At 41.2% G+C, this 25,891-nt stretch overlaps 3 protein-coding genes across 7 annotated transcripts; 2 read left to right on the plus strand and 1 right to left on the minus strand.

Annotated features, from left to right (window-relative positions):
• The first annotated feature begins 225 nt into the window (after positions 1 to 225).
• ccndbp1 (cyclin D-type binding-protein 1) lies at positions 226 to 10,413 on the plus strand. Its single transcript, XM_041034826.1, has 11 exons — positions 226 to 392; positions 1,530 to 1,589; positions 3,465 to 3,544; positions 3,897 to 3,978; positions 4,264 to 4,360; positions 4,863 to 4,936; positions 5,933 to 6,009; positions 6,144 to 6,403; positions 7,078 to 7,138; positions 8,830 to 8,876; positions 9,798 to 10,413. Exons 1-11 carry the CDS (start codon positions 305 to 307, stop codon positions 9,904 to 9,906), a joined length of 1,035 nt encoding a protein of 344 aa, XP_040890760.1. The 5' UTR covers positions 226 to 304; the 3' UTR covers positions 9,907 to 10,413.
• Positions 10,414 to 11,738: 1,325 nt separating this feature from the next.
• Positions 11,739 to 20,262, plus strand: tgm8 (transglutaminase 8). The gene is made up of 15 exons (XM_041034491.1): positions 11,739 to 11,859; positions 13,783 to 13,953; positions 14,159 to 14,413; positions 14,556 to 14,674; positions 15,271 to 15,399; positions 15,973 to 16,150; positions 16,526 to 16,661; positions 16,838 to 16,947; positions 17,155 to 17,270; positions 17,522 to 17,648; positions 18,018 to 18,181; positions 18,358 to 18,532; positions 18,636 to 18,799; positions 19,012 to 19,145; positions 19,523 to 20,262. The coding sequence occupies exons 1-15, from the start codon at positions 11,838 to 11,840 to the stop codon at positions 19,668 to 19,670; spliced, it is 2,148 nt and encodes a 715-aa protein (XP_040890425.1). The 5' UTR covers positions 11,739 to 11,837; the 3' UTR covers positions 19,671 to 20,262.
• On the minus strand, positions 15,299 to 25,347 carry LOC121179577 (zinc finger MYM-type protein 1-like). Of its 5 annotated transcripts, XR_005893879.1 has the most exons (5): positions 25,069 to 25,347; positions 19,505 to 19,576; positions 16,502 to 17,006; positions 15,705 to 16,172; positions 15,299 to 15,432 (listed from the first exon to the last, which is right to left on the minus strand). XR_005893879.1 is itself a non-coding variant. In XM_041034488.1 (3 exons), the coding sequence occupies exons 2-3, from the start codon at positions 23,674 to 23,676 to the stop codon at positions 20,969 to 20,971; spliced, it is 2,451 nt and encodes an 816-aa protein (XP_040890422.1). In that variant the 5' UTR covers positions 23,677 to 23,682; positions 25,069 to 25,347; the 3' UTR covers positions 20,383 to 20,968. The 5 variants fall into 5 exon arrangements, 3 of the variants coding, with proteins under 3 accessions (XP_040890422.1, XP_040890421.1, XP_040890423.1); XR_005893878.1 differs by lacking the exon at positions 15,299 to 15,432 and having other exon boundaries at positions 16,033 to 16,172; positions 16,332 to 17,006; XM_041034488.1 differs by lacking the exons at positions 15,299 to 15,432; positions 15,705 to 16,172; positions 16,502 to 17,006; positions 19,505 to 19,576 and adding exons at positions 20,383 to 23,124; positions 23,382 to 23,682.
• Positions 25,348 to 25,891: the final 544 nt, after the last annotated feature.

Genomic DNA, 25,891 nt, shown 5'->3' on the forward strand with positions numbered 1-25,891 from the left:
CAACCCAGAAATCTCTTAAAAACTTAATAAAGTGTGAGTCTGATTAATTGTTGTGTTTGAATTGTTTTTTCTTTTCTTAAACTCAGATGACACAGATCATGGCATTCATCCTCAGACAAAATTTACCCTTTTTTCACTAGTTTTTCCTCTTGCAGTACTCAGATCTAACCACGAGATGTCACTAACATGTTCCGCCTTTCCTCAGCACGGACTGTGCGTCCTTTAAAATCGTCCCCGGTCCGACAGCCTGCCCCTGTAGTTCCACAACACGCGTGTGTCCGGTTGTCTCCCAAACGTCTGTGCCATGAGTGCTGACAACTGTGGTGGAAATGTGTCTGTGCCTTTACGAAATCTCCTGAACTCCGTCCAGTGTATCAGAGACCGAGTCAGAGGTAAATGTGAGACATCAGCTGCGACTCAACGCGAGAAGTCAACGCAGCTGCGCGCATGCTAGCATGTGTCATGCTAATGTTAGCATTAACTCTGGATAAGTTTGTTTTGATGCCACTAGGGCTCCGTTTCTCCGCTATGAATTGGTTTTTCTTCGGTTTTACAGAGTCGATGTTATTCATTAATGTTTTTTTTTATATGCTGTGGTGTTATCACCGTACGATTTGTTTAATTGCTGACAAATTTCCCTCTGAAGTTTCCGTGACTCAGTGACATAAACACTCAGTTTGTCAAGTAACCCGCATCCAGCTAAATCTAGCTAATACAACAGTTCTTCACTGGCTTAGTTATATCCTAGGTACCTTTATGAAGGTTATATATAATGCTCAGTTATTGTAGGAACTGTTAGATTGTTTTAATCAAATTCATGGTCATTTCGGAGGCAGGGGTGGTTATATCACATAACGCAGAACAGTGTAACAGCACAAGCTGCAGAGACCCAGAGCCTGAACCCAGAGCAAGCATTTAAGGCTATACTATGGTATATGTAGTAATAAATAAGTTAAATAATCATATTGGAAATGTTTGCATTTGTCTAATCAAGTGCAAAAAGTACATGCCAAATCAAGAAACTTCATCAGTGTAAATCATGCATCTAAAATCCAGCAGCGCCCACACTCACCTAATACACTCAGAAACAGTAACAGGGATCGTTACCACAGTATTAACAGTGTGGCAAAATATATGAAGGTGTACAAATTTATATAGTCTTACAGAATATGCTCTCACATCGCCCAGCTCGAGCCAAAGAGCACACACCACCAGCAAGTAATCAAAAGCAACAAATCCTCAGAAAATAAACAGCAAAGAAAAAAAACAATAGGTTGCAGAGAAAGAAACTCTATATTGCTGTACTTTGCCACAACTACATAATACTTAAACTTGCCAAGTCATTAACACCTTCATAATGCCACCAAGAGAAGGGCTGCAACTGACACATTAAGTTTGCAGTGATTTTGACTTTTAAATTAAACACTTACCCGATTATAAAAATAAAATTTCAGCAAACCTATTGACTTCTTAAATAATCATTTCAGCTTTTGCTTTTTTTCTAACCAAATACTCATTTTCCATCACAGATGGCGAGTCCAATGAGTCAGACGGAGCGTTCAACCTCTCCAACTTCTGGGACACTCTGAGTTGAGTTCTGTTTATCATAATCATCCTCCCTCCTTCCTGCTTTTTTCCCCAGTTCAAACTTCTCTATTGAGGTCCCTGAATCATAAAATTACTTTCCCATCTTGTTTCCCTGGATGTCTTGTTGTGCTCCCTGCTGTTACATGTCATATGTCAAGAGTGTTTGTTTTCATAATTTTACATCAAACACACACACACAGTTTTGCAATTTCTGTGGCTTCTGTTCATTCATTTAGATAGCGTTCTGTATTGCGACCAAACAGCAGCTTCCAGAATACACATGCTTGTCGATGGAAACGTGTACACGGTATAAAAGCATTATTTTTAAAAAATGAATGGAAAAAATATGCATAAAGCTTCCTGCATGCAGTCAACAAAAATTACGGCTACCCAGCTCCCCTCTCTCCTCCTACCGGAGCGCAGGTGAGTGAGTGCCCTTCTTTGTTACCTCCGGCTATCACAGACTATGCCCACGTGACCCAATCTTAGTGGATCACCATGGTAACCAGACAAAACCAATCAATAAAAAAACAACTATCGCCAAAGAGAACAATAAGGCCCCTACGCGCTGTGATAAAACAGGACAACTGTTTAACACATTACGGTACTTTATTGAAATGCTGAACTTTACGGCAAATTTCCGGCAGGGGCGGTTGCCAGGAATTTCCCGCAAAAACTGCGGTACAATCCATACGGAAATACAACTGGAAGGCGTTGATTTTTTCAGCCTACAACCAATCACAAAGCCTCCGGTGAATTTTTAAGAAATTGTTTCACATATTCATACACAAAGCAGTGTCAAAATAAAAAAAGTAAGTCACTATCCTATGTGGATCAAGAGTAATGAGTCCAAACCTCACTCAACAAGCCACAGCTCCAAGGCACTTAAACAAACGAGGTTCATTTCGATGCACTCTGCAGTGGAGAACATAACCTCTGAACGTCTTAATCAAGTTGCCACAAAAGCTACAATTAAATATTTCCCCAGACACACAAGAAAAGTCAGCGGACAAATACTGAAAATAAAATCCCGCACATGCGTTAGAAAAAGTCAGTTCTTCTAACTTGCAACTAGCCTTTAAGAAAACAAAGCGAAGCTTCCTTGGAAACTATTACTCTCAAACGAAGTAAATGCAAGTTTACTCACCGACAGCAGCAATTAATGTTGAACTGCCAACGGCAAAAGTCGTGACGAGTCAAGTCCGAAACCAATGCTCAAAGTCTGGCGCGCAGAAATGGCGCTAGCTAACGTTCAAAACGTGAAACCGAGTCGTCCTCCTACCCCTCCCCTCGGTGTTTCTCCCGGCCATTTTCTCGCGCGTACAATGCTCGCTCGCGCACGTTTGTTCTCCTTGTTCTGCGGAAGCATACTGCATCCGTGCGTAAACGCCCCCTTTCGGTCTGGAGTTAGAACTTCAGTCAGTTTTACAAAAAATAATTGGCCTACACCGATATATGGAAGTAACTAAGTTTTGAAAAAATAAAGCGCACTATCTATTAAGTCAGAAAAATAAAGATTTTTGTTAAAGAGATTCTTCTTCTGTAAGCAATCATCTAGACACGATAAAATTTTGTATATTCTTGACACCATAGAGAAAACTTACTAGCCATTTTGTGCACTTTTGTGATTATTATATACTGTTTCTTGATTTACAGTAATTCAATGTGTTTTCTACAGTGATATACCATTTTAAATTTTATTTTAAATTTTACTGTCACTGTTTGACAGTTTTTTTTTACCGTAGTTTCTACAGCTCTTTTTTACAGTGCACCCCATCATCATCCTGTTTCCTGCAGAAACACACCAAATCGCCATGAAATTAAATCACAGTCTCAAAGCCATTTGAATGTGATGTAACTGTGTCCTCTGTCCTCAGACCAGGCAGTGAAGGCTGTGTCTCAGGAAGCTACTAAACTCAGCCTGGCCTTCTCCAAACCCCCACTGCCATCGCAACAGGTCAGGCCATTGTTGAAATCATAATGAGCTCATATTTTAGTTAGAGGCACACAGCGTTTAGTGAATTCAGCTTATTTACAAACGCTGGGTGCATACCAACTCCCTCATTTGATCGTTTCTCACTCCTCAGTCCTCATTTGACCTTGACAGTCACATTTGACAGTGGCTTTGAAACTGCATCAGCACAGTTTTAGACTTGTGTGGATGGATGATGATTCAGGTCTAATATTGCACCTGAATTAGATTGTTTTGAAGTGGGAAACAATGAAATGAAGAGAGTTGGCATCTACCACTGATCGTTTTAGCACTAGAAAGTGATACCGATGTTTCTCAAGCTCTTAAATCTCTGTAGGATGGAGAGAAGTTGGCAGAGTCCATCCTGAAGAGTGTCCTGACCTTCTCTACAGTGTATTACTGGCTACCTAAGAGCCAAGGTAACACCATGTCACCACCAGAGCTGGATATAGGCTCTGATATCCAGATTGTATTCAGTTTTTATTCACACAGTCCAGAGTTGATTCATTTCGATTTGTTCCTTGATATGTCAGTTGCCTCAGATAATACTGATTTGGCAGAAGAAGCAGAATCAGTTGCGGGAATTTAAATTTCTTGTACATTCATTGAAGATGCTAGAGACTTTCTGTATAGATATAGAAGGCATGCAGGTCTGTGTGAGTATCTTCACCTCAGCTTGTCACTGTCAACTCTCTGTGTCTCAGGTGTCAGTATGCGACGGCAGGTCAGAGATGCCACGGTCGAGGTTTTGGAGGGAGTAGCACAGCTGGTGGAGGTCATACTGAGCTCACCGCTACAGAGGTGTGTACACACACGCACAATCACACACACACACACACACAATCATACAACAGGGCATACAGAGAGATAACAAGTTGTAGCCACAGTAGAATCAAATTAAAACACAGACACACTAATGCTGTTGTTATACCTCTTGCTTCAAAATTTAAAATCACTGTGAAAAATTTCACAGTGATTTGATGAAATGTGTTGAATACACAGACATGTATTTTGTATTCTTTTAATTATAATTGATCATTTTTAGATCTCGTTACATGGTCACTTTTTGTTGGTCTTTGTGTAGACGTCAAGCAAAAATCAAAACTAAATAAATTCAGTAATTCAGTGGATTTTCTTTAGGAGGCTACAGAAGTGTTGTATTTCTGTTTTCAGCAAAACAAAAACAGTGTGTAGTAAGGACTGTCCCCTCTCTGTTCCTCTTCCCTCTTTCCCTCTCTCTGTTTTCTTTTCATCCGACTTCCTCTTCCTCTCTTCGTGGCCCTTTCCCTCCACATTCCTCTAGTCTGACCCAGGAACAGTTGACATCAACAGGAGGTGTGTGGTCAGCCTGCGACCATTTCGTCCAGTTGCCACAAGGTCAGTTGACAATGAAATTCTAAAAAATTGTTTTTGTTTTGTGATTATGGGTCATTGTATGTAGAATTAAGCTAATTTAAATCTACAACACATCAAACATAATATGTACAACTCGTCAGGGGGTCTGGTTGTAGCTAGAACAGGAAATGAACGTTATGTGAGGACTTTAAATCTCAATTTTAACATACAGAGGTAGAAACTGTACAGGCAGGTAGAAAACCACAGAGAACACAATGCAAATAATTTCACTTGACTAATGCTGATCATAATTTTCAGTCATGATGAGAGAAATAAGATTTGATTGTACATGACAGTACAGGCTTCAGTGTTGCTGGTATGCTACAGTCTTACACACAGGTTTATAATTGGAGTTTTGCTGCAGGACAAATGGAGCCTGTTTGTGTAGAGTTTAAAAATTACAAAACATTCGCCTCATAGTTAAATATGTTCAAACCAGTGTTTGTCGTTTCAGAGTTATCTCACAGTCAGTGTGCATCAGTATCAGGACATTTTGACTTTTTATTGGTGGTGTCTGCTGAGACCAGTCTGCCATCTGTCCTAATGGAGATGGACAATGAGCCTCATTCATCAAGAGATCACACATTCAAATCTCCTTTAAAAATGGAATAGGTTTTTTTTTTTTTTTTTTTTTTAATAAATAAATGATTTTCTTACTGCTATAAAATCAGCATTTATTTAACTTATGTTAAGTTACAGATTTTAAATGTGCTAGCTCTTTATCAGCTCTCTCTCAGTCAGTTTAATCTGACTCATCAGTCTATGATCAGTCATCTGCACATTTAGATTCTGTGTGTGAATCAGCAGTGACTTGGAAGAGGATTTGATAGATGTGGGGCTGTATCTGCTTTAGGTAAAGTTTTTTGGTATGATACAGAAGCTTTTTTCTTTTACGGTCTGTTTCTGTTCTTTTGACTTTTTGAGTTCTGCGAGATTTGATTTGCAGGCTCGTTGAAGAAAAACCTGTGTGTTCCACAGATAATAAAGCAGCAGTGCTGGTGGTTCTGTCTGCTCAGGCTGGAGTTGTGAAAGACGCCATAGAGGAAATTGAACAGGTACACACACACACACACACACACACACAATGAATTCTCAAATAGTGGCTGGGGCTTGTATTTATAAAATCAAAAATTATAGATAGTCTGTAAATATATATATATAATTAACTGAACATTTCGCCCGCACGCAGGCCTTATCTGAGGCCCAGGATCCGTTCAGCGACGTCCTCATCGATGACCTGGAAGGGGATGAGCCCCGCGGCAACCAGGACACATACTGGTCAGAGAGGGACCGGTGTGTGATCGCGCCGTGCCAGGGGCTGATGAAGGCGTCAGCGGCGTGCCTGAGGAAGCTGACATCAGCCGTCAAAGCCAACGGTGACATTACCACGCCTCAGAACCTGTCCCAACTCGACGACCTGGCTGACATCGCCAAGGAAATTAGCCCTGAGTAGGCGCACACACACACACACACACACACACACACACACACAGAGTTATAATTTCATGTTGTGCATAGTGGTGAATGTCTGTGATGTTTATTTATACATTTTTGACACCTGCACCGCCTTAATAGTAACTGGTTTGCCAACTTGAAGATTGAAAAGAGGTAAATGGCACCGAATCGCATCATTAAGTTACTGTTATTAAAATAAATGTGTAATTATCTTGGTTTTATTGGTGCCTGCTCATGTAAACAGGAAATGACTAGAACTTGAACTTGTCCTAATCAGTGTGTACTAATCAAATTCTTCTGGACAGCGGCAACAGGCTACACACAAGCTACACACAAGTTACACACAAGTGCAGACAAGCTTTTTTCTTACATACCTGTCACCAGAGACTTTCAGGAATGGAAAACATACTTTCTTTGTCTGCATAGCAACTGTTCAAAGGAGACATTTTGTTTTTATGCATTCACACCGGTTGTTCCTGCTGTTTTTGTTCACCATGACTAGAAGAATGCAGCTGCACTGTAATACATCACACAGTTAACCTCTCTTCTTACCCAGCTTTTGCTCAATAGGCTTTTTTTTTTTTTAATTTTCACCTAAATGAAATATCAGTTTTTACAAAAACAGCCATAAAAATTAACATCTGCCTCTTTCTGTCTTTCCTCTTCAGTATTGATGACCTGGCTCTCAGTCTGTACCCGCCCATGGACTACAGCGGAGTAGAGAACAATGTAAGATTCACACATAACAACACACTCATACCTGCACTACCAGGGAAACATTGTCAATTAAATATTTTTCTCAGAATATATTTTATTTTTGTCAGCGAGATCAAGGTAATTTAACTGTGAATAAAAAGCAAGCAAACGCTGACCGTGCTTAGCATCTACATTAGAGGAGTGGAAGTCGCTACAGTTAGAGGCTTGCAGGTGAACAGTAAAAGTTTCTTGGATGCTCTTCATAAAGCAAGTCGCTTCAAATGAGCCGAAAACTCTGGCAGCGATCTATAAAATGTATTCCCTCGTTTTGATTAGTTTGATCTCGATCAAATCTGCACACGTTCCTGTGTATCAGTGATATTATCTCTAAAGGTCAGAGTAGTTGGACAGCTTACACAAATTACAGTTGGATAAAATGTCACGTTCTCAGGGCTGTTCCTCTCCCCGAGGGTTCTCCTGCTTTCTCACAAAATGTGCTGCAACGTAAAGTGACAGGAGTTCAGAGGCGTTATACTTACACACAGAGGTTTATCATTTTAACTGAGATCTTCATTTTTCCACATGTCACATAAAAACAAAAAAAACAACAAAAACCCATTCAAATAATAGAAGACACACAATTCAATAAAAAAGTCTTTTCGTTAATAAAAAGTAATCATGAGCTTAGGCCGTACACCATGTGTTTTTACCACACTGAACACACAGCAGCAACACGCTGAAGTCTTTCTCGTTCTTCGGGAGTTTTAGCATTTCTTCGTGGCAGGGGGTCGGTCGTCTGTACAGTCTGTTGGCTGTAGCTCCTTTTTAATAACACCTTACAAAAGTGAAAGAATTGTGCGTCTTTAAAATCTGTCAAACTTGCAATGGACTATAAAAAAAAAAGCAGGGATGAGGAGCGGGCTACAAGACTTCACACCCCCAGATAAAGGTTTTTTAAGGCAAAAACATTTTGCAAGAGGTTTTTTTTTTCCCACATGTGCAGGAGTGCTCCTCCAGAAATGTAAACACAGTTTGATGTGTAAAATCATTGCACTTTACGTTTGGGTGAAGTCAAATCTCTAACATGTCATGTCACATGTAAGGTAAGTAAACACCTTTGACTGTGCCCTTACTAAGAATCACTCACTCATCACTCATCAAGGGCTCCACCACGGCGTCTCGGAAATGAACTAATTAACTGTTAGTTGCAGCCGTTGAGCAACTGGACTTCTTGTTTAAAGAAGAAGAAGCATGAAGTCCAGTTGCCAGTTGCCTTCAATCAACCCTTAAGATACGATCACCTGGATGAACGAGAACTTGCGCAGACATCGCAGCCAAGTCATTTTGTCTACAGCTGAACGGTGACTGTGTCATGCACAGGTGCATCTCTGAATTTAGAAAAACTGAACCGAAAACAGTTCACATTTACTCCATTTTGATGAGTCATAAAATGAATGTTAGGAGAGTTGTTGATTAGGATCAGATTAATCATTAAGTGGTCGCAGCAGCTGCTCCTGTGATGAGTTCGCCTGCACGACGAAGCCCGTCAGCGTCTTTCTACGGCAGCTTTGGGGTACTCGCCACCACCCGTAACCATAACCATTTCAAAACAGAACTGGTTTGTTGCACATACAATTTTTTTACAAACAGGTAAATCTTTAAAACATGTAAAAGAAAAAAAATAATAAAAGGAATCATATAAATAAAAGTGTGTTTCTCTACAGGTGTCTAAATTGGCAGCGCTGTTAAAGAAAGTTCTGGAGATCATCAGGTAAGATTGATTCGCTTACAGTGTTCACCGAAACTCATACACACATAATGATTATTCTTTCGCGCCTTAAAAACGTAAGATTTTGTTACCGTCACTTGTGTAACAAAATTAAGTTATGGCCTAGAACATGCCGAACCAGTGTGATGGTAATTAAGGTGTGGCGGATCATTAAGTGTTGAGGTTGAGTTGGCGTGAATTAGTGATGAAAAACCTCCAAATGATGAAATCAGTTCCCTGGAATCAGCGGTGAAAGTGAGAAAAGCCAAAGCTCCTGAGGGAGAGTTGTCAGATGTGTCAGAGGAGGCTTGATCATGCGGGTGGTGCTTTTGTAAATCTTGTCATCCTCCCAGGTCGCCTCATCCGTGCGTCTGATCAGGTTTCAAGAGGTAGCTGACATGTTGGTGACCTAAGGTAGAAGAAGTCCGTTTTAGAAAACGTAGCATGTTTATGTTTCAACATAGTCGCCTCCTTCTTTTACACACTTGGTCCAGTGGTCATGGAGCATGTGAATCCCTTCTTTGTAGAAGTCTGGGTCTTGGACCTCCAGACTTTGATGGTGATGTGGAGCTTTTGGTCCACACCACCATCAAAATGGCGACCACTGCGGTCCTTCATCTTGAGTAAGAGGTAGTAGTCTGAGGTCAGATCAGACCAAGGACCCTTCAGTCCGAGGTAGAGGAGGACCGCACGAAGGCCGATGTGTCCAGAGCTGACCTGCGATTTTCAATCACCTGAAACAGAAAAATACCACAACACTTATTAACTTAGCTCATCTCCTTCTACCTGAGGCCTCGAGCGTATCAGTCACCCCCTCAGATGATCCCAGATAATGTTTAAACTATAAAGCAAATACAGTAAACCTCAGTTTCCTTTTATTGTCTTTGTCTTTTTCACTGCGCCCCTCTCCTCTCTGCACCTCAGGTCCAGTCATGTGGGCGGGGAGTCGGAGCTGACCTGGGTTCAGTTCTTAGATGGAGCCGTCGATCACAACCTGCAGAAAGCCAGAGGCCTTATTCATCAGGACAGCTAGTGTCTCTGTGTAATTAGAGGTGTGTCTGCTGTGTGGTGTTATGTGCCAGTGAATGGAATAATTGCTGCAGTGGTGTGCGCGCGTGTGTGTGGTACAAGAACAAAAGTGGATTTCTAAGAATATCGGCGTGCTTACAAGCACATGCATGTACAACAAATACTAATTAAAGAAAGGATTTATGTCTTTACATGAGCTACGTGAAGAAGTTTCATTAGCCCTTTAGATCAGAGTCATAACCCTGGTCTGCTTTGAAAGGCAACTCTTTACAACAATTTACAATCAAGTTTTTTTTTTTTGCCTAAATGTAGTTATTTATGTTTGCTATAAAAAAAAACTGCCACAAGTCAGTTTGGATGATAGTGTAACTTAGGCTGACTGAAGCCTCATTGAGATAACAGTGTTCTGAAAATAAGCCTGACTTAGTCAAATAAACCTGGTTTGACTGCTGATCTTGGTTTATGAAACATTCCTTTGAGATTTCATCAATAAAAGCATCACATTTCTGCACATTTGTCCTTCTGTTACATAACTCACCGGTTTGTCTGTTTTACACAGGCTATAGTGTCGTTTAGTTGTGCAGTTTAAGTTTAGTTATCGCTGCGTGACCAGACACAGAAAGTGGAAATAGATTCAGATTTAGATAAATAGATTTTCTTCATGGGTTTTTCATTACAACTGGTGTATTGTTTCTTACATAATGGATAAAACAACCGATATAATAGTAAAACAGTGCGGCTATGCAAAAAAAAACTTTCACCAACTCCTGAGATTTATTGTTTTGTTGAGTCACACTTTCTGTCAGAAGTGAAAAAAATCACACTCCTCCCGCACTAACCCCCACCGCTCACACACAGACACACACGCACACGCACACACCTGCACACATTTTCAACATCACTGTCAGTTTTAAAGCATCAAACATGACCAAGGTTCTGTGGAATTACTGAATCACGTTGCATCACATCACAAGATTGGCTAACAGGTGACGAGAGATGTTCTGTGATTCAGCCTGAAGGACAAAACACCAACGCTAATGAGAATCAAAATATGTTTAATTTTAACGTTATTGTTTATTATTGTTGTTGTTGTTGTTACATCATAACGTCCCATGAGGTCATCGACCAGTAAAAGCCCAGTGTAATGACTGGACGTGACTGAACGGCTGCTGCGATTATCAAGGTTTTGTTTATTTCTTTAGATCCTCGTCCCCTTAGATTCCACAGAACTGTTTACAACAACTGAGTAAAAACAGTGCAGCACATTAAGAGTCAACACGACAACAAATATTACATTATAACTTAAAATCATGTCGCTCTATGTAACATTATTAGCTCTTAGTGAATTTAAGTTTATTTATTTGGCCACAGCAAAGGTAGAAAATCCATTATAATGGACGAAAACATCAGGTGCTGCAGGTTTAGAGTTGAAAGGAATGCAAACCATCCTCAGAATGAGCTTTCATGTAAAATATTTTTGGACTGACGGTCCTTTAAAATAAATGATGGATGAATGTGTGTGGGGCACAAGTCAAGTAAATTTGGATCAGATGGTCACATGCCACAGCATCCAGGGTACAAGTGGAGTCCTCCACGTAGCACAAAGTGTCCAGGATAGCTTCAAAATGCAAATATCATATAGGGTGGTACTAATATCCACATAACACACTCACTGACAAAAGCAAATTAATGAAATGTAACGCAGTGCAATGAATTTAAAGTCACAAATACCTGTAAGAAGTCTGCGAGTCATCTGCCCACCAGGCTGCCGGAAGTGTTCCACGTGCGTTTGAAATGGGGAAGGGCTTGGGCTCGGCAGGTGTTTTAAAATCCATGAGCTCAGAGTCACCTGTCAGTGTGCTGCTGGGTGTCTGCCAGAGCACATTTTACTGCCTGTTACATCCACAGCTGTAGGAGAACAAAACGTCTGGAGAGATGACGGTGATTAAACCATCTGGTGAGTACACCGGCTTTCAGAGATGATATCTGTTATAGAGGATCATCATATTCTGTCTTGTGTGAGTCTCTGCATCCACTGAGTCATTCCACACCTTCATGCTTGCATTGTATTTATAAGAAGGCTGTGACGTGCTGTTTGGTAACATGTTTTAACAAAAAGATTTTCTGTGGTGATGTATACAACTCAAAGACTCAAAGTTCTCTCAGTAGCTTCTAATGTTCTTGGATCACATGGTTCCTGTTCAGTGCCACTGGAAGATAATAATATATTAATATATAAATGTCTGACAATACAACAAAGTCTCTTAGTTCACTACATTTGGTTCAAGGTTCATTAAAGAAAACACAAACAAACTTATGTTTATGAAGGAGATTCACAATGTAGTGCTGCCTGTGGTCATCAAGACGCAGCCAAACTTGCTGAAGATCAAAGACGTGTCCTGCAGCTTCATCTCTTTGCCCCAAAAGTTCAGTTACATCAGGTTCAAATGCAAAGGATTTCATCTCAGTATTTGAGATGATCAGTTTCACCTGCCGAACCCCTTATAAACGTGACTAATGTCAACCTGATCGTTTCAAGCCTGTTTGTTCTTTGCTCCAATCTCTGCAGATGTGACCAGGTCACATCTGGTCAAGGAGAAATGCTGGGATGTTGCGAGTCGAGAGCATCAGACGTTCAGAAGAAGCAGATATTCTGTGACCAGCTCTTCACTGTTTTAGATCACTGAAAGATTCTTGCACCGTCACACTTCTTCTTTATCGAATATATTTGTATATGTATACTGAACACTAGGCAAATTAATATTATAATAATTAATATATAATATTAATATAATATAAAAACTCTGGCAACATCCTCTGAAGACAACAACATGAACACAGATATAAAACCAGAAAACAATAAGTAATGTGAGGAAAAGAAGAAACTGTTCAAACACATTACAAAATAAAGTCGTAAAGGTAAAATTTACAGCAGCATCTCTCTCTCTCTCTCTCTCTCTCACACACACACACACACACACATCCCAAAACAGACACACCCAGCAGTTAAAGACAAGATCTAAATGTCTCCATTTGTTCTTCTGTCTGTCGTTACAAACGTTTCACAGCCCGAGAATCAAACGTCTCCTGCTCATAAATCCTCTCAGCACTGAAGTAACCGTCACGTCAGCTGCTGATAATTTATCATTAATCATTTTATCGTGTTTTCAGTTTCACTGAACGAGTGAACACCGGGAGTCTGATCACAGACTGGTCCATCACAGCTCTTTAAAAATCTTAAACATTTTCATTTTTTTTTTTTTGCATTTTAAGGACACGGGTGGATCTTTGATTAACTTTTCCTGTTGCAGCTTAAATTGATTTTTATAAGCGATTGTGTTCATGTGCTGCCAAAGGTCATGTTTAAGGCGGAGGTGCTGTTTTCTTATCTTGTCCTGTCCTGTCTCGCCCCAGTGACACACATATTTCTGAACTGCATGAATCTGCATCAGGGACGTTTTCCACTCTGGTATGTTTACTTATTTTCACCACCTCCCACTCTCCGCCCTGCCCTGAGTTTCTGCCAGCATCGCTCGAGAGCACGGTGACATTTAAGGTGGTGTTCCAGTTTGGTGAGGTAGCTCTAGGTCTCTCCACACCCTCTGCTGAGCTCGCCAAGCATGGATGCTTAACTCAGCACCAGGACAGTATCTCTGTGTCTGAAGTTGCACAATCGTGCCACTGATCATTTGCCTTTTACATTTAAAGGGGGCATCTCTGACCCTGTAGAAACTTATTATGTAAAAGCATAAAGCAAACTGTCCGCAGGAAGTGTGCTTTGGTTCGTGTCAGACGGGTAAAAACATTAAATCTGGTCAAAAAGGGAACTTTTTTTTTTCAGTGACCTGACTAACTTGTACGTTTTGTTGCTTTCTTTCAGTGGTGAGGGGAGTGGACCTCCACAGTAAGACCAACAACACTGAACACCACACCAGTGCAATCTCAGTGGATCAGCTGATCGTGAGGCGAGGCCAGCCCTTCAGGCTGACCCTTCAGCTGGCTCAGCCTTTCAACCCTGACCTTCATCCGCTCATCTTCGTCGCAGTGACTGGTCAGTCTCCCATTCAGTTACTTAATCTGAATAGTTTTCAGTGCTGTACAACGATGGGGTCCACGCTGCCCTACAAAGCCAAAATATTTAAACCAAATAACTGATCACAGCTGAGTTGTGACGCTGACTTCCTGGGAATCACCTGAAATCACATATGTAAAGATTATCATTATAGCCTGACTCCTTCAGTGGCTCCTCGCTACAGGTAAACGTCCGTCTGAGGAACGGGGGACAAAGCTATGCTTCGGGATCCCAGACAGCGTGCAGCGTTCCCCATCAGCCAAGGCTGTGTGGAAGGCAGAGCTCCACGGGAACTGCTCCCCTCTGACGGGGGCCCTGACTCTGACCGTTACCCCCGCGGCTGACGCCCCCGTAGGAGAGTACACGCTGTCCGTGAAACACGGGAATGAGGAAACGCAGCTGGCGACGCTGGTGGTGCTTTTCAACCCCTGGTGTTCAGGTAGGTTTATCATCTGCCAATATATTCATGTTTATCTGTTGCCACTGTTACAGAGTGCAGGACATTCACAGTTTCTGAATAGTATCTGAATAGCACTAAAACTGTGTGTATACATATCTGCATTATTCAACCCTCTCTGCAGACGACTGGGTGTTTCTGCCTGATGAGCAGGAAAGACAGGAGTATGTGATGAACCAACATGGAATCATCTACACAGGAAGTGGAAACTACATCTCCCCTAAGAGCTGGGACTTTGGACAGGTGCGCTGAATCTTGCAAGAAGCTAAATATCTGTTAATCACAACTGAGTTGTTCGTGAGGAAATTTAAATATATCAGAATTTACAGCATTGTAGTATTTTACGTAGAAAACCCGCCGTCCGAATTTCTGTGATCTGAATTTCAACTTCTGTGATTTCAAAAACTTTTATTTAACAAATTCAGGTAGAAAATTCAGGCTGACCTTTGACCTCCCAGTTGGTCAGTTTTGAATTTCATACTTTGAGAAACCACATTTTCAGACTTGATTATTTTAAGCTTTTTGAATTTGAGCATTTCGAACATGCTGTAGTTTTTCTATCTGAATTTGTAAACCCTAAAAAGTTTATGTACCAGAAAAAAAAGTTTGTGAAACTGCAAAAAGGGAACAGCAGTTCAGATTTTCTTCAGAGTAAAATGTTTCAGTGCTATAAATTCAGTCAATTTGAATTTCAATATCTGGGATTCAGTAGTGACTAAATTTTACAATAAGATATTCAGCTGCTTTAAATTAATAATTTAAAGCTCAGACTTTAAGTATGACCATGAGAAGAATAAAACTGAAGAGCAGTGTCTCTGTTCTTGTCTCTTCCTGTCCAGTTCGAGGAAATCATGGTGAAGATTTGTATGAAGATACTGGACGTCAACCGCAAACACGCGATGGACCCAGCTGACGATGTCTCTGCTCGCTGTAACCCCATCTACGTGGGCCGCGTGGTCAGCGCCATGGTACGACTCCATGTTTGTGATACCTCCACGAACCTTTCATGGCAGCAAAGCAGTGTTGCACTGACATTCACACATTCACAGAACTGATTCAGCAAATTAAAATGTTCAGCCACTGAACGGCCGTAAAAACAGGATTCTCCTCCAGGGTGTTTACACTTTGAGCTGTGTACTCTCTCTCTCTCTCTCTTTTATTACTTGTTATTCATTCAGAAACCCTTTTCATGGCTTTAAGTCATGAATAAAGGGTTTTTCACTTTGAAATTTGAAATCAAATAGTCTTATGGTCAAACGTTTGGTGTTTGTACCGAGAACAGCTCTTTGACATCCTCCAGTTTCATATAGTTCCACATACTGAAGATCGGTGGAACTCTGGAGACAATATGCTAAAAAAGAGAAGACAGCAGATGAGGTGGAAAATACAGTTTTCAAAGTATTAAAAAAGACAAATATTTATTTTATGTGAGTTTTAGAGCAGTTTTTGGGACGACAGAGATCTGAATCCACATCTGGCAGAATAAAGTTGTAATTTTGAGGTAAAAAAGAATGAGAACTTGTTTGCCTGTTTTCTCTCAGATCAACTGTCAAGATGACGGTGGAGTCCTGCAGGGACGCTGGCAAAGTCCATACTGGGGCGGGGTCTCACCCTCTCACTGGAGCAGCAGCCGAGCCATCCTTAAACAATGGTATAACACTCACTGCTGCCCAGTCAAGTACGGGCAGTGCTGGGTGTTCGCCGGCGTGATGTGTTCAGGTAACGCCTGACTGTGCAGCTCCTGTAAAGATAAATATTAGTTCTGGCACAATTACTCAAAGTCAAATATGACTGAGAACAGTTCTGCTTTTATTACATTTACTTTTATTAATTGTTTGATTCAATTGTTAATTGTCTGATTGTTTGAGTTGGAGTGATGTATTGAGCAAAAATGCCAAACCTTCTGTGGTTCCAGCCTCGTAAATGTGTTTGCTCTGAAACAATATTCGTCTTTGTTCAACGAGAAATGCTTTTAAAGCCTAATGATCCAAGCTTCACACATCAGGATCTTGTTCTGTATGTGCAGAAAAAAGTTGCGTGGAGTTCATGGACAGCCACGAAAAGTCATACCCGTATCTTTGTGTTTGGTTGCAGTGATGCGTCTGCTGGGTATTCCCTGCCGCGTGGTCACCAACTTCCAGTCCGCCCACGACACCAACCAGAATCTGATCATCGACGTGTACCACGCCGACTACGGAGTCAGACCAAAAGAATCCAGGGACAGTGTTTGGTGAGATGCCACAATTTGTGCTTCACTGTGCAGAGTTTGACACTAAAAGACTGTTCTCACGTTGACCTGCTGAAGGGGGGACAGTTTCTCTGTGCTCATTATGTGCAGGCTCTTAGACTCAGTCAGGGACCGCTTCAGTTAACATTCCTGAATCCGAACTCTGCGGTGTGTTTTAGGAACTTCCATGTGTGGGTGGAGGGGTGGATGAGACGTCCAGACCTGGCAGTAGATGGTAAATACGACGGCTGGCAAGTTCTGGATCCGACACCACAGGAGAAGAGCAGTGGTAATGACTCTCTGTCCGTCTGTCTTCACGTGTGGCACATTTTTCTTCCTCGCTCTGACCTAAAAGGAACATAAAAAAAACATCAGAGGAAAGATAATAGTTTCATTTTTAATACGGAGACAGGGACAAAGTGAGAAATGCTGAAATCAAAATAGACACTTCTGTTTTATGTCTTTGCGATGACTTTCACTGTTCCTCCTCGTGTAGGTGTTTACTGCTGTGGGCCAGCCCCAGTCAAAGCCATCCTGAACGGAGACGTCGACCTCAAATACGACATCCCGTTTGTCTTCGCTGAGGTCAATGCTGACTGTGTTGACTGGCTGGTCAGTGAGCAGAGCTTCACCAGATAAACTCATCAGCATTACATTTTTAGTGAACACTGCTGCCATTAATAAATAAAATAAATAAAATAAAAAGTGGGCTAGCCACAGCCGAATTTAACTTGTGGACTGAAGCTTGCATACGTTTTTAAAAGTTTTAAAAATTTTGTTTTCATATCCTTTATTTTTTTTTGTCCCATTATTTTTTGTTCCATGAATAGTCTTTGAGTTGTTGTATCTGTGTGTCCTGTCAGATCAAAGCTGATGGTTCAAAAGTGAAGATCTTCTGTGACACCAAGAGAGTCGGTCAGAACATCTCCACCAAGGCCGTCGGCTCCAACAAGAGGATGAACATCACCAATGACTACAAACCCAGTGAAGGTGGATACACCCGAGATCACACACAAACTCTGAGTCTCAAAGATTCGTAGTTACTGATTATGTTGTTTGTTCACTTTTTTTTTGTGGGCTGATTTGTTTGCATCACTGTTCAAATGCACTTTAATAAGAACAACAGAACTGACTCACACTGTCCTCAGTTTATTAGTACATTCACCTGTAGAAGCACTGTACATAAGATTAACAGCTCTGCAGCCTGTTATTTACAACAGATTTCGCAGTCGGTCTTTTAATCTCCTTTTAATGAGGAAGTAACTGTACCGTGAATCACAGCCGAGCTGACAACAGCACTCTCGCTCACCAGCAAGTGGAGCTCCACAGATTGACTAAATTAGCCTTCTGCCCTCACAGGTTCAGAGGAGGAGAGGGCTGTCTTCAAATATGCCCTCACCAGAGATTTCTCCGGGGGTGAGGAGCCACTTATGAATGGATGCATGCTGAGGAATGTGGCTGAAGATAGAGCTGTAATAACCCCGAGCGTCAAGCCTCCACCGCTGTCCCTGCGATTTGAAGTGGTACGTCACAGAATCTCTCCCTGAAATTTCCCTTTAGCGCTATTAAGTATGTTTAGTGTTAACATACATTAACAAATGCCTTCTGCCCCGAAAACTAAGAGCATCATGAGCCTCGAGGGCAACCTCAGACTAAAATCTCACTCTGTGTCTTTTCTGTACACTGTATGGTGCTGCAGGAGTCCAACCCAATGAACGGTAAGGATGTGAGCCTGAAGCTGGTGCTGCACAGTGAGAGCAGTGCTGCCAAGCCACTGTCCATCAACATCAGCGTCCAGGCCATGATGTACAACGGCTCTCCAGCTGAGAACATCCACAAAGAGCTGAAGGAGGAGACGCTGCAGCCTCAGAAAGGTGTCTCTTCTACTGGACGACTATAAACCAGGAGTTTTAAAATACTGTTTGTTTTCTGGGTGAATTGACTTTAAATCTCCCTCTCTACCACCTGCTTCTCCAGATCTGTACGTCCCTATCCTGGTCCCGTTCTCTGCCTACCGCAAACACATGTTGCACTGTGACAACATGAAGGTTTCAGCCGTGATCACAGACAAACAGCAGACAGACAACATATACCTGGCTGTGAATGACGTTGTGCTTCTGGACCCTCCCATCCACATCACTGTCAGTATTTAAAAAAAAAAAGAAAAAAAAATATTGCTCGTACAAATGTGTTGGCGTTAAACTGTAAAATTGTTGGCATAAAAAAAATTCATTCTGTTCCTCCGTTTTTCTCTCTCTTCTTGGTGCATGATGGGTAGTGTTGTTCTCAACAGGTTGTTGTTTGGGCGCCTGACTAATGATTTTATTTATCTGTTAAAATGTGTGTGTTCCAGATTCCCAGTCAGATCAAACTGCAATGTGAGGCAAGTGGGGAAGTGGTTTTCATGAATCCGGTCAATGAGATGCTGAAGGACTGCTCTCTGACTCTCACTGGAAGTGGCATAATGAAAGAGGAAATTCAACACAAGTAAGTGTGTGTGTGTGTGTGTGTGAATCTAACATAACCTTGGGGATATGTTAGATATATTTTTTTTTTTACAGATAAAGAATCTGAATGTTAATTCTAGCAGGTAATCTATTAATGTGGCAGTTTATAAAATGTCAACAAAAATCAGAATTGTCTTTCTTAAAGTTTTTTTTTTAATTTAGTTTGAAGTAAACACATATTTCTTAAATATTTTCAGTGATATTAAAACAAATGAAAGCTGCCACAAGCAAATGAAGGGACGTTTGTTGATAGCTGATGCCTAGTTGCATTATTGAGAAGTTTTACTGTAAAACACTGCAAGTAACAGTAGATGTTGTAAATGTTGAATTTCTCATTACCCTTTGTTTTATCCACAGGCTCCCAGATCTGCAGCCAAACAAACGATTCCGTGTCAAGTTCTTCTTTGTTCCCTACAAGACAGGAGAGAAGATTGTCATGGCCACCTTCAGCTGCTCTGTCTTCAAAGATATCAAGACCAGCTACACTTTCAATGTCGCTCTGTAAATTCTCAGTTACAGGCACATACTTTTACTCAGAAACAAAATGTCAGATGCATAAGTGTCTTTTTTTGTTTTCAATCAAATGTGGGTGCATGGTTTATAAAAATAGCTAGCTAGGCAACAAACTGCTGTGAACTTAAGGCAAAACAAGCCTACTGTACTTTCTTGCTGCATTGCATTATGGTCTGTTTTCTGCTGCCAGAAATGGACTGGTCTTCTTGTGTTAGACTATTGCTTAAAATACTTTTTCTTACGTATACTGATATATAAAAATGTGATGAGCCAGGATTAACTCACGGTACATTTAAACTGATGGTGACACCTCAGGAACTAATTCCTGTCAGGAGCTCATGTCAAAATAAAAGTTTATGTAACAGAAAAATGAAGTTAAACCTGACGTACAGAGGAACACACACACACAACTGTTTTCTCAGTTTGTCTGGAATATTCACAGTCTACCATCAGCTTTAACCAAGGTTTACCACATTGCTCAGAAATGAATATGTGATTTTAACAAAAACACCAGTAACATTTCTAAAGTGCAGTCCAGCTGACAAATCATATTCTCAAATTCAGCTTTTTCATCCCTGTACAATCTGGTGTTAAAAGTGCCTCCTTGTGGTTAAAGAATTAAGAGATGCTGCGTAAGCTGGGCTGTAATTCTTCAGTTTTATTTGCATTGTTTTATGGCTTTAAGTGCAAAAATAAACATTTTGAAAGCCCTGTGCCCTTTTTGTCACATTCAAGCTGGAGATAAAGTAAAGTTGGATTTCAGGGAAACATAGATGTAATGGCACTTCTGTGTAATATCACAACAAAACCACACAAATAAACAAGGCAGGGAAACTTCACTTGTACAGCGCATTTTAAACACTGAGGCACTTCGAAGTATTTTACAAAAAGCAAGGAAATTAAAAGAAATAGAACATTTAAAAACACAATGAAATCCATGAAATACAGCAAAGTAGGCAACAAATAAAAAACAGTCTAACAGAAAAGCAATTTTCAGAACAGTCAGTGCAGCAATAAACTGCCCCAAATTTAAGAAAAGAAACAAAGGTGCAGAAGGAACAAAAGCAGGTGAAACAGGGGTTTTTGCCACAGACTGTATAAGACATGGACGTAGCACCCGAGACCAGTGGCGGTTCTAGACCAATTTCACTGAGGGGGCCTGGCTGGGGCCAGGGGTTTTGATAGAGGGGCACATTAAACCCGCAGCAAAAAAGACAAAGATTCGAAATCTTGTTTGACTTTTTATTTTAATAAAACTTGTTAAACCACTGATAAGAGGCTGCCCTACTATTACAGCAACTGTATTCTGCGGTTTTGGTGATTCCGGGCAAACCGGTCAACAAATGAGTCGAGACTCAGTGCTTTTGCCCTCCTCGACTCGATGCTAAGGACACCCAGATTGCTTAATCTGTCGTCATTCATAGTGGATCTGAGGTAGGTTTTCACAAGCTTTAATGTGGAAAAACTCCGTTCACAAGCAGCAGTGCTTACTGGGATTGCAACCGCTATTTTACAGAGTCTGTAGAGCTCAAAAAAAACTTCTTTGTATGGCTCAATGAACTGTACAAGCTGTACTGTACTCGAGGGTCTCTGCATCCCAGCCTGGATTTTTCTTTCCAAGATTCTTTTGAACTGATGTAGCTCATGCCCCAGGTCATCAATATTTGAATCATACAGTTGTGCAAATGAAAATAGATCTTTCTCTTTAAGGAAGGTGTCTTTTTGTGGATTTAGAGCTGGAATGCTATTCATGATTTCACAGTTTTTACTTGAAAATCGTCTTTGAAGCTCACTGAGCATAAGATCAATGACAGGGTAGAAAAAGTTTGTACGGAACCCATCTTTATCTCTTTCGGACTCTCTCTGCCCAAGAGTGGTAAGTACACAGTGCTGGCTGAGTTTAGAGCTTAGCGTTTTTTGTCGTTTTGCAGCTGGTGGTGTTGGATCACACTGTTCAAAGACATTTAACACTTCATCCCACACATCATCAAAAAACGACTCCTGCCTGAAATCATTCAATGTCTTAACTAAAGCATCAACCAAATCTACAGCTTTTGAAATGTCAAGTGTTGAAGACTGTAGCATATCAGAGAGAAGTTTTGTTTCTCCAAACACTTTACGAAGCGTAACAAGATGCACTGTGAATTCAAAATCTATCTGTGCCAACAGACCTCGAGCCTCAACAGATTTTTCACCATTACGTTCTTGAGCTATCTCTTGCAGGAGTCGCTTAAGGGCAGGCAGTCGATCCATAATGTTACGTAGAGCTATAAATCGACATGCCCAACGAGTGTCACTTAAACGCTGGAGCTCTCTTGGTGCACCTTTGTACATCTCTCTTTGTATGGCCAGCCATTTAGGATGGACAGCTGATCCAGATGTGAACACATACAGTTTTTCTAGTAAGTAGAAAAACTCCTCTACTTCTGGGATAGCTTTGACTGTATCTACTAGAACTAAATTTAGACAGTGGGCAGTGCAATGGATGTAGAAGGCATATTTTGCTCTCTCTCTGATTCTCGCCTGTACCCCGGAATGCTTCCCACTCATAACAGAAGCCCCGTCATAAGCTTGGCCTACAAGGTTCTTTTTGTACTCTAGACCATGATTTTCCAGGATTTGGATTATTTTCTCACTAAGCCCTGCTGCATCGAGCTTCTCTGTGGATTCAAAATGGAGGAAACTTTCCTGGATAGCTCCACTGTAGTAGTACCTTAGTACGATTGAGATCTGTTCTTTTTTCTTCACATCTTTTGTTTCGTCTGCTATGATGCTGAAAACTTCACTGTTTTTCACTTCTTCTGTAATTTCAGTTCGAACCATGTCTGCTAAACAACCCAGAACCTCATTCTGAATCATTTTGCTTGTGTATTTTGCATTATGAATTGAGGTCAACCTTTTCTTAACAGCTCTGTCATGGTTTGCGATTGTGTCGAGAATTGCTTTAAAATTCCCTTTATTATCCGAGTCTGCAGACTCATCATGACCTCTTTGAGCCATGTTTTGAGTGGCAGTGAGTAACAACACTTCCCCTATTGTTTTTATGTATGCCCGATTTTCGTTGATCTGTCTGTTGTGCTCCTTATTTAAGGCATTGGCCAGTGTTGCATTAGCTGCTGCAGCTCTCTGATAGTCCCTCCACGTAACCATGGCTTGCTTGTGCCGCTCAGACCTTGCATGCAATGCAAACCCTCCTGTTTTGTAACATGCTTTCTTCCAGTTTTTGAAGCCAACTGGTGAGTCAAAGACTGTGTCTTGGCTATTAGGAGGGCTAAAATGTCTGCAAGCGTAACAATACGCAGAGTCCAACTGTTTGGAATATTCAAGCCAGGGGTGGATGTGGTACCAGGCTGCCTTGAAGCTCCTCCTCCTGTCCCCCATCAGGGTCCTTGGAAAAATCTTTAGGTCCGGCTGCATTGGTGGGTCTTGTTTACCTTTGCTGATGTCTGTGGAGAAAGATAAACCGAACATATGTAGTCAAACATAAATTCTGCATGGACACAGCATATAGACTAAACTGCTATACTTAACACTGCTTAGGCACTCAGACACACACAATTGTCTAAACTGTATTTATTTATTAATGCTATTTATCAATTGTATGAATTAATTCATTTTTTATTGCATTCAGTAAATATAAATTAATATATTCTAAAGCCTGACCAGGGACACAAAACATAGTGTTCTTTTCAACATCACATACCTGATGGTCCAGTGCTTGTAGATGCACAAATATTTTCTGTCTGTGTCTCACACTCCGCCTCTATCTCAGTCTCAGCTTCCTCACCCTCAGGATCTTCATCTGTCTCTCTCTGCTGCTCTGGGCCCTCTCTCTGAAAATCAACGTCTCCCATGTCCCCTGACTCTCCTTCTGTGGCGCTCTCAACTTGCTCCTCTTCAGCTCTCTCACCACCATCATCTGACTCTGTCTCAATGTCTGCACCATTCTGTGTCTTTTTCTTGTAGAAATAGGACGTAATGTCCTTTTTTCTCTTCATTTTTCACTACATACAAAAAGCAATTAAGAGGAATTACACTTCAGCAATCCTACCATTGCGGGCTTGCTTGGTTTTGTGTTGTGATAACGTACGTTAAGAATAGTAACTAACGTTAGCTAGAACCATACAATCAACTTAAGCTGACATTAACACCTGGTGTTCTGGCAGGATGCTATTATAATTCATGAAGTTAGCAAACAACATTTCTTTACCAGAAGTCTTACCTTGACAGTGTAAGTTCGTTCGTCGTTGTTCGTTGTAATCTTCCGACTGCTTCAGGCTCGTGTTATGGTTCGCGCTCGTTTTTTAAATGGTGCAGCGCACTAAAAGGTCCGACTAGAATGTTAAGCCACGCACGTTAGTTCTACCTTCGACGTCGGCGACTCGGCGCTACTGAATAATCTACTTTCGGAGGGGGGGCCACAGGGGGGTCCAGAATCAGTGCTACAGGGGCACTGGCCCCTGCTGGCCCCTCCCCAGAACCGCCACAGCCCGAGACGTCACCCATTGGTTTTCGGGGAGTCGGTTGTGACCAAACCATGGGCATTTGAGCTGCGCCATCTTGGATTTTAGTGGGAGTGTACTTTCCATATTTGGCGAAGAGGCGGTTACTCTACGGGTCAGCCGCGGTCAGCCGGCCGAAAACCCGCCCACTTAGCTCGGAGCAACCGAGCTAGCCTAAGGCTAATCAGCTAGGCTAATAAGCTAAGCGGCAGCTACACGCAGCAACATCCACCACAGGACAGTCCCCGAGCCTGACCCGACTAGCTCGACCCCATACGACCGGGACACACAGCATACGACAGAGATCATAATGTTGCTGCTGTGTTTTAAACACAACTGTTTCAGATAGAGAGGTTTTAGGTGGAGCTGCAGGGTTTGGTGGAGTTGTGGGGCAAAATTTATTTCTAGCCTATTATTTGACTGTGAAACAATCATTATTATTTCATATTAATAAAATATATTAAAACGTTAAAACATTATCATTATTATTATTATTGTCGTTATTATTAATGATGACGATAGAATAATAATAAGAACAATATATTAAAATGTTTAATATTTACCGGCTTTCACCGCTGCTTCCATCCACTATCCACTCCACACAAACAACAGCAGCCGCTTACTGACGGAGCTGCTCTGTCCATTGCAATGTCGGACTTTTTAAACAGAAAAATGAGACGAAATAAAATTGTAGCCTAGTATTCCCGCAATAAACGGACTCTGAGAGCACGGAACACACCGCAACAGCGTTCCTAACATTAGCTGCTCCGGTCCTCTACCTGTATCAGCAGCGACCATAAATCGGCAATGAAGTCATAAGCCAGCGGCAAAATATGCTAATACATGCTAATTAGCTAACCCAGGTAAAATAGTGAGAAATTTACTTACCGAAAAAACTGGAACACAGACTCCTTCGACGGTCGGTTAGTACAGTCTACACTACAACAAGCCCTATATGTCACAAAAACCTATCCGAACACTGGCAAACAAACACGGAAACTGCAGCCCATGTCAACTGCTGGAGGACTCTGGATGTAGCCACCTAGCCCAGCCGATGCTTTAGCAAATAGCTAACTGCCAGTGCCTGTCTATGGAGCTGTTACTCAATGTAACCATGACCTAATTTATGTAAGAATTTTAAGCCTAAATAACACTAAAACGATTGTGGTGCAAAAAAATCACCCCCACAGTGTTCACGGAGGTGGAAACTATCAATAGAGACCAAAAGCAAAAAATGTACCATTGTTTTTGTTTAGGCTCCACTTCTGGAGTCAGACCCCAGCGGTAGCCGAAGAACTGCAGCTTTTTGAACGCGGAAGTGATCCTCACTGCTGAAACCTACAACAGCCTGTAACAACGCGAGACTTGCTTTCAAACACCATTTGCTATCTGTTCTCCAAAATAGAAACCAAACAACTGCTGCTCTATGTCTAATGATGCCTTCACGGCTGTAGAAAAAAATTGGTAGAAATAAGGTTTCACCTCAAAAGTGCAGCTGGTTTCCCTTTATCCCAGCTTTGAGGTGGTAAAATCTGAAGATTTACTTCTTTTTTAATTAATTGATTGTTATTTATTCCAGTGACTTTAAATAACACAGAAAACACATAGTTAATGGTGAAATTATTTAAAGTAGGCCTAAAAGAGTATTTTTGCTATTTTGCACTCGGCTATTACTACGATGTCAACAACAACTGTTATTTTCATTTCAGGT

Source organism: Toxotes jaculatrix, chromosome 3 (assembly GCF_017976425.1).
Source record: "Toxotes jaculatrix isolate fToxJac2 chromosome 3, fToxJac2.pri, whole genome shotgun sequence".
In the NCBI taxonomy this organism is placed as follows: Eukaryota; Metazoa; Chordata; class Actinopteri; family Toxotidae; genus Toxotes; species Toxotes jaculatrix.